Source organism: Physcomitrium patens, chromosome 24 (genome assembly GCF_059467195.1).
Source record: "Physcomitrium patens ecotype Gransden chromosome 24, ASM5946719v1, whole genome shotgun sequence".
Taxonomy (NCBI): Eukaryota; Viridiplantae; Streptophyta; class Bryopsida; order Funariales; family Funariaceae; genus Physcomitrium; species Physcomitrium patens.
In genome coordinates this window covers 6,606,336-6,615,634 of record NC_143433.1, presented here as the reverse complement: position 1 = coordinate 6,615,634, position 9,299 = coordinate 6,606,336, and the positions used below count along the sequence as shown (strand labels likewise).

The window sequence follows — 9,299 nt, the reverse complement described above, 5'->3', positions numbered from 1 at the left end:
ATCATGCGAGGAGAGGTAGGTTCTGGAATTGCGATGTTCATTTCAACCCCCCAACGCACCCGATTTCCTGAACCTTTTTTTCGAATTCGTTTTCGAAGCTCCTCCGCATCGTGGCGCCGGAAATCCGCCGCACCGACGATCGGCAGCACTGGGTCAACGTCACGTGCACAGCACCTTCTTGCTTTGCGACCGACTCGGACGAACGAAATTTGAACTTACGTCAACGTTGCCTTTCTTCGTTCGTTTGTACGTTCGTTCGCTCGTTCGTTAGATCGATCGTTTGTTTTGTTTTTGTGTATTTGTTTTGTTTTGTTTTTGTTTTTTTTTTCTTGTCTCCTTCTTCTCTTTCTTATTTAATTATTCATTCTTGGAATATTATCAACTTTTGGGCATTTAATAAATAGGAATATCTGAACAATTTTTTATTGTTTGAATTTTAATCACTCTACTTGTGTCTAAATCTGCATTTGTAATAAAATTATCTACATTGAAAATGCTTTGGTGTTCCGGTGATTGGTTTAGTGCTTTAGTAAAAAAGGGAAATTCCAACACTATTTCTTAATACACTATACATATATATATATATATATATATATAGAGAGAGAGAGAGAGAGAGAGAGAGATACATTCTGGAAATGCAGAACTTATTCAATTTTAACGACTTAAGTTTAGTACTTAAGACATATTGTTTAAATATATTTATACATCTGTTTATATTATTAATATTCATATCATTTTATCATTTTAATATTTTTATTATTTCATCAATTTCCGAAAAGAATATCAATCCTTTTTGTTCCTTTTTTCTTTTATTTTTCATAAAAACAGAATCTAACTATACCTTGTTATTGTTGTCACTTGTCTTCATTTTGTTTGTTTTTCAAATTATATTTTCCTTAATAAAGATTTTTTTAAAATTAAATATTTATTTATATATTTTTAAAAATGCTTTATTCATTGAACAATGTCCACCTTACTAATTAACAGCTGTATGCAGGTACAAGACAATGCATACAGACAATGTATGCATGGTCTACAAGCAAAACATTTTTTATGCTTAAAGTTTGTGTTATTCTTATTAATGAAATTTAAATTGATTTTAACTAAAATTATTATTATTTTAAAATATAATTTTTTTTTCTTAAAATATAAAATAATTTAAGATAGTTCTCATTGTGTTAAGAGTGAGAAAATAAAATATGATGTAATAAATATTTTCAATACTTAAAATAATAAACATAATAAAATATAAATGGCAAAAAAATGGTTTTAATGTGAAATATAATGGAGTTATAAATAGAATGATATTAGTGCCATCATAATTTTTGCTATTGTTACCATAACTTTCTATCTATTATATGTTGTAATAGTTTTTGCTAATGCCACCACAATTTGCCCTAAATATGTTCATCTAAAAGTATATTCAATATCCATCTAATGATTTTAAAAAATTAAAATATCTTTAAAAAAATTGTATTATAATCTATTATATATATATATATATATATATATATTTATATTATATTTTTTTTATTTAATGAAAAATCAAATGTAATAATTTGAGAACAGAAGCAATATTAATTTATGAATCTACTATAAAATAATGTAGAATACCATGTCACAATAGAAGATGTTTGGCAAAGATATTGGACAAGTAAAATTTTAACAATTGGATAAGTTATATTATAAAATAGAAGCCAATGATAGAATGCTAACATAAAATTTGCATAAAAACACAATTTATTAAAACTCAAAATTATTATAGAGCAATTTTTTATATAATATTAAATAAAGGCAGAAAATATAGAAGTTAATAGAATTTTGTGGTTTACAACAATATTACAATTTAGAGTACATTCCTATTTCTTTTGATATATTTTAAGTTTATTCTTGTATACCATCAAATATTTTCAAAATATCTATTTAATATATTATATATATATTATATTTTAGTGATTTATTAACAATAATATAATTTAGTGTACAGATTATTATCACATATATATATATATATATATATATATGAATATTTTTTTTTTCTAATTACTTATTCAAATTTGACAAGGTATTTTTTACCAATATAAATCTATATAGGCTTTTTCAAAATCAATATATTAAAGTGGTAGGGATAAATTGGAACATTTTTTGCTATATTTTAAAGAATTAGAGAATCTCGAATTAAGATTGGAATACAAGAAAATATTAATAAGATTACTAATAGTCATAATCTTATTTTTATATATAGACTAACTAACAGAAATATCAAGTGGAAGCTTTTTTAAGACCACATAGCTTGTTGTTCAAATGTTCAAGTTGTAGGACACTTCTACAATAGTTTTTTAAAAATATGAAACTTCTAAAAAAGTTTCTATAGCTATGAGGCATATTAAAAAGAAACTACAAATCTATAATGTGTTTTAAAATATTCTTTAATTGTTTTTGAAGAAACTATTTACTTAGCATGTTACTATATCTACTTATTTCTATTTACTTGCATTTCCTTAAGTAGTATATGCATTTATTACAAAAATCATTGACTATGTAAAGAATTCATAAGTACAGATTGGAATTTGACATTTAATAATTACCGTACATTTTACAAGTTGTCTTCTTTGGCATCTTTTATTTTTGTTCTTTTAATGTACTAAATTTTATAAAAAAATATTACAAATTTTATTAGTAACACTTAAACTTCTTTGCCAATAATATTACTATGAATAAAATCTCATTAATTTATTTTAGTATTATTTTAACTTGGTTTTAGCTTCTTTTGTAAAGATATTTAATTGAAATAATAACTTTAGTATAATTTTGAGCAAAAATTTTCTATTTATAGCAATTTTTTAAAAATATATTGTAAGGTAAAATAAAATATCATAGGCTAATATGTACATATATTGTGTTTTGACATATATAAAATTGATACCAATATATTTAAAAAAATACTATCATCATCATAATATTAATAAAAGATATCAAATGTTAAAAAACATAGCTTGTAAAAAAAACAAACTATTAGATATTAATTAGATTTATATGTACTATTTTTAAATATTATAATTATTTTAAAAAATATTATAATTTTTATTAAATATTTACTTATATAAATTTTGCAGAAAAAAAATTTAGACAACAAAATTTTTATACAAAAAAAAGCAAAACTACGTGTTTACACAACACTTTTGTAATGTTCTAATATCACATATTTTAAAAACCTCTACTTTTGTGCATCATAATGTTTTTCTTGACAAATTTCATAATCTATATTATTATCTATGTTAGACTTATTTACCTACATTAGTAATAAAATCATCAACATTATTTGAAGATTAATCATAATAAATAAATAATATTATATTGTATAAAATAAAATATATTCTTATCTAGTATTTAATATGTGTGTTATTTTACTTTTATTTAAATTATTTTAAACATTAAGATTTTATTTATTTATTTGTTTTAATATACTAATATAACTCTCAATTTTAACTTACCATCCATGTTGAAAATAGTGCTGTCTAACTTGAATGATTGTAGATGCTCATGTGGTCCATTGGTGATTAAAGACAACAAGAAAAAAATATTGTAAACAAGTATGTGTTGTTACTGAAGAATTTCGAAAACTTTGATTGTAATTTAGTATTTTTAATTAAATTTTAAAAACATATTTGACGAACTTAGAAAACCCATGCACTCATACAATATGTGTTTTTATATAATTTTTTTTTCAGTAATATAGAATGTTCTTAAATTGCCCAAATGTATATAATACTATAGTCAATTGAAATTTAATAGAGGCTTACTGAACATCTCCATGCGAATTTATGAAAAGAAAGTGTTTTTCAATGATGTCAAAAAGTCTATATAAAGAATCTTAGAATATCTATAAACATTTTTAGAATAATGTTTTTGACCACAATACAAACATGAAAAATGGAATTATAGATTATATATATATATATATATATATATATATATATATATTTTTAAAATTTGTATATCTTATTTTTATAAGAAGCACATACATAAATTGAAACTCTTCAAACAAAATATCATTCTACATAATGTTTACAATATTTAATGGTTTTCATTGTCACATATCATTAACATTATTAACGTCCACAATATTTTAGTGCCTGAAATGCTTATGTTCAAATCAGATTTTACAATATCAATGTCATAGATTGGAGCATTAAATATGTATCCACCAAGAATATCAATTTGTCTATAAATAAACATTTAATATTTTTCTCAAATAGAGATTTTCCAAAAAAGCTCTATATTAGGAGGCATCAAAGTAGAAAATCGATTCACTTTTAGTTTAATAAAGAATAAAGAAGCCAATGAAAAGCTCCAATCTAAAAACCACCAAAAAAACTTAATTTTCTAATGGAATAGAAGAAACACAAAGCACAATTGTTGGGGATCATCAACTCAAAAGTCGAAGACTCTATCAAAAGCTGCCCTCCTTTGTTATCTCTCATTAATTCGACAAAAGACAAAACCATCATGAATAAAGTAAAAAGAAACACAGACAAGTATATGATTCCTTTCTAGGTAACCATCTTCACTCTAATAAATAAATAAAATAAAATAAATGCCAACAGCTCTTCAATCCATAGCTTATCAATTAAAGAAACATGATTCCCTTAGTCAAAAATCTCTTAGCACAAAATAACCACCACAAATTCTGGCACTATTATTATTATTATTATTATCATTTTTATTGATATCATGATTTTTTCCCCTTCAAAGACCCAAAAATCGCACTCCATGATGAACAGCATACACCTCGTTCCCTACCCACTATTCCTTAACCAAGTCATACAAATTTTAAAGTAACAATGCCCCAAAAATAGGCGAAGTTGCGCGTGTCAGTGCGTGATAAGAAACTGGAGGTGGGTGTGAGATGGCTGCTGAGGTGGCGGATGAGGTGGCTGCGGAGATGGGTGCTGAGGGGGACTGGCGAGGCTTGGAACTGTGTCGGAGTGCACACTTTGGACTAAATCTAGCTAGCTCGCTGTTGCCCCCGCTCTCGCAGCGGAAGCTGGGAAGAGAGAGGAAGGATGGAGCCGGCCCCGCAGGATTCGGTGATTGACAGGCTGCATCCGTCGGGAACTAGACCCTCGCATAGCAATTCAGACTCTCGTGCCGACGAAGTCAAGACATTGTGTGTGGTGGTGTACCCAGGTGCGATCTCTAGAGCACGAGTGAGACTAACCTACCCAGTCTGTGTCTGAGAGCTTCGCTACGGATTTGAATTCCGTTTGTCGATGCAACAACGTCTGTGTGTGCAGCGCAGGATGTTTTGTCGGTAGACTAGTTAAGTGGCCTCGCTGACTGGAGCATAAGCGGTCCTGAAGGGACCTGTCCGCAGGGAAATCTCGAATTTGATTGTCAGGTGAATGTTGGAGAAGGTGGTTTGGTTTACTGAGGGAGAGTTGCGAGCATGATCAGGTATCCATCTAGATTAGCGTATTGTGGATGTGTTCTTTCAGCATCGTTTTTTTAAGGGGGTTTTATTGTTTATTTACTTATTATTGTTTTGGTAACTGTGTAGGCTTCTTTCCATCGCGTTTCAGGGTGGTCGCGAGTAGGATTCAAAATCCATCCTTTACCACATACTTCAAGGCTACTATTTATTGTCAGTGCTATGTGACTTTGAAAGTTGCTGGTAGTGGTACTCTGGGGATATATAGATTTTTGTAGCATGTCTTCACTTGTAAGTCTTCTTGTCACAACATTGCTAGTGAATATTTTGGATGTGGAAATCTAGAGTGGTAATCTCGTTGGAAATTGACTTTGGGCGACGTCCGCTTCTTGAAGTTCACATCTCTGCAGTACGTCTACCACCATGTCAGTACACGGTTTGATCGGCTCACGTGCACTTTTTATTTAGGCATCGAAAATTTCTGAGTCAAAGGTGGAGCAGTTTTTGCACAATTTTTTGGTAGAGGGGTGATTACTTAAATGAAAGAGTCTGACTGCTTTGACTGCACGGCCGACACTGATGTTACTGATGTTGGATTACCTTGCGCAGGGTTCACTTAATCAGCATCTTGCTAGTGTGGACCATCTTATGGGGATTGATTCCTAGCGTGAGGACTGCGGGTTTGACAAGCTTGGGTTTGTCGTCACGACTTTCAGTTGGGGATACCCTTGTCTCACCATCTGGGCGGTTTGAGCTCGGGATATTTGCGCCTGCCGGAGGAAGCAGAGCAGACCTCGGTTACCAGCTCGCCATCCGATACGCGGAGCTCCAACATGTCGTTACGTGGGTAGCCAACCGTGACATTCCCCTCTCCTCCAACGCATATGTCTATGTCTCTCCGTATGGCAATCTCCAGCTATTCGACCCGATTAACAACCCGAACAAACCCTCCTGGACCTCGAACGCCGCCGCCAATGTACGTCTGAACACGATTGCCTTTCTCCTTGATGATCCAGCCTCACGCTAGATGGCTGTTAGTTTACTGAGTTGTTTAGTATGCTTTTGGTGCAGCTTGGAGTCGTGCAAGCACTGCTGCTGGACAGCGGGAATCTTGTGCCAGAGATCAGAATCAGAAGGTACAATGGGATTCCTTCGTGAACAGCCCGAGCACAGACACGCTCCTGCCGGGACAATATCTGCTAAGGGCGGCGAACTTGAACATGTCCTCATGGAAAGCCTCCGACAATCCCGCGACTGGATTGTACAGCTTCGGATGGGGTGGCTTGAACATGAGCGTGTTGCAGCTCACGTGGACGTCCCCGAAGCAGTTCATGACTTGGACAGGTGGTGCTTACATCCCTGCCCCTGACGTCCATACTCCTCACACCATCACCGGTGTGAGCTCTGTCTATTTCCACCCAACGTTTGGGCATCTCTATGCGACCAGTAGTCCGGCCGACACGGTGCTTCTCTCGGGTAGTGACCCCGTTGCTGCCAATACGATGAAGCGTATCACGATCGACACAGACGGGGGGCTCCGGATCTGGCAGTGGAACATAGGAACTTCGAAGTCATGGACCGCGGTTGCAAACTGGGTTCTCGTTGAGCGGCCTGAGAGCAGATCTCAGTGCACAGTTATGGGTACGTGTGGCCCCTATGGATGGTGCATTAGTGCGAAAGCTTCTGTGGATAAAGTGCAATGCAAGTGCCCGAATGGATTCAAGCCGATCAACGAGGAGGATATAACAAGAGGCTGTTTGCCGGTGGTGCCATTGGTGGGTTCGGATTGTAACGATACCGCGACGGTGATGATGGAGGAGCTTGCAGGGGTGGACATGCCGTGGGGTGGTGGTTACCAAAATCTCACTGGGGCAAATTCTTCGCGCTGCAAGGAGAAGTGCTTGTCAGTTTGCGAGTGCGCCGGGCGGTGTATTCTGCCCAGGAGCAGTTTTGCTGGCTGAAACAAGGTATTTGTCTTCTTATACATGTGAGAGGACATATTGAAAATCTACCGACAGTGAAACACTCTACTGGCTACAATTTTACTTTTTCCATATTTTCTCTTGATGTTTCTGGATCTAGAAGGTAACTGTATTCTGCTGTGATCCCCTGTTGCAGGTCCCCTGTTTAACATAGGGTATCCAACCGTTGAGCTCCATGGCAAGGATCGCACGGCCTTCATAAAGATCTCAAAGTTCCAGCCTCTAGCACCGGAACCTGTTAAGCCCTTCGAACATGTTCGCCCTGCAGTCATCGGGGGAATTGTTGGAGGTTTATTCGTTGGTGCACTCCTGGTACTTTTTTCAATTTTTTGGTGTGCCCGCAGAAGACCACGGCTATCCGATAACGGAGTATTTGTCCCAGTGAGATGTCCGTCGGATGATTTACCACCAATAATTATTCCAAAACGTTCTTTGGAAGTCTTTGAAACTGCCGGTTCAGCGTCAAGACATTGACAGACTGTAACGGACATTGCGGAGCCATCAGACAGATGCGCAATTGGATACTTGTTTCTCCTCAAAGGGATCCTCTCTCGCAGTTGTAATTCCGATTTCACCACCGGAGATTCTGTATTATTCTCTCGAGGTCCAAAGAGTTCATCTGACGTTGTCCCTAACAAACTTAGGATGGAAATGTGGATGCAGAGAGGGAGTGGGCGTGTACAAAGTTACGTGCGTGGCCCTAGGTAACAATTACGCTGCATTCACATTCTAGAAAAAAAAATGTACTTCAGTTATTGCAATGGAAAATTATTGTATAACTCGTTGAGCAGGTTTACTTTGGAAACAGTGTTCAAATCACGCACATACGAGCATCGACTAAGCGCCTTATATTTGATTCCAAACTACTCTAGAAAATTTTGCCCAGGTTTGTGTAGCTGCATGGATATGTTGGCATCTTTCGTACTTCCAATCCAAGTTCCAATGGATGTTTCTCGTGTTGAAAGACGACTGCCTTGCGAATCTCAAGCTGATGATGTAACGTGTGCTCGATGCCAGCTCCCGCAGAGTTACACAAGCATCTTCATTGCTCTGTCTACATGAATGAACCCTCAACAAATGCATCATGCTCATGTGTTCCTCAATTTGGGTTCAATTTTCTTTCGACCGTTATGAACTTGCATCCAAGTCTCAGGGTATTTGATCCACTATGTTCACAACATCTATGGACTCCCACCAAGCTTGTTTCTGGTTTAATCAGAACCCCCTTTGCATGAAGATTACATATGTCCGAGTTCCCCACGTCGGTCAATCAAATCCACTTCGTCATTCAGCTCATCAACTTACATGTGTTTATATCAGGTCTTCCATTTTGATCAACATCTAAAATATCTTCTGGGTTCTCCAATAAGCTTTACTTGGTGAGATGGCTCACACATATGTGCATGGAAGCTACCAAAATGGAACTAAGAATTTGAATGATACATGTCCAAGTAATGTTTGACAAATTCATTGAAAAATGTGTGGTAGGCAGTCAGAGGAGGTTGCATGATGCCAATACTCCTCGAAGTTTATCAAATAGCTCCAAAAGTAGCGTTGAAAATACACCACTCGGTGTGTTCTACGTAGGTACCAATCCAAAGTTCCATCCATAATATGATTCTACATGAAATCGTTTGACTGGTGGCATCTACTTTGCAAAGCTCTGACTCAATCGGTACTTCACTTTTCTTGGTTTGTTTCAACCAAATACACCACTAAACTTCACTTATATGCTGAACAAATAAATTCAATAAAATGATACGAAAAAATAAAAATGAAATCATTGGACATATGTAAAATGGAAAATCATTTGAATTACGGTTCTGATGCAGAATAGACAATTGCACAATTTTTACTTCATTACATGAAAATGTCAAAAGTTATGT

The 9,299-nt window shown here is 34.6% G+C and overlaps 1 protein-coding gene across 1 annotated transcript; it reads left to right on the top strand.

Annotated features, from left to right (window-relative positions):
- Window positions 1-5,097: 5,097 nt before the first annotated feature.
- On the top strand, window positions 5,098-8,192 carry LOC112276482 (S-locus-specific glycoprotein S13; the record flags this gene model as incomplete). Its single annotated transcript, XM_090246961.1, has 6 exons — window positions 5,098-5,190; window positions 5,364-5,401; window positions 5,561-5,593; window positions 6,041-6,407; window positions 6,487-7,398; window positions 7,550-8,192. Coding segments are annotated over 5 exons (1,437 nt in total), but the record flags the coding sequence as incomplete, so codon positions are not given.
- Window positions 8,193-9,299: the final 1,107 nt, after the last annotated feature.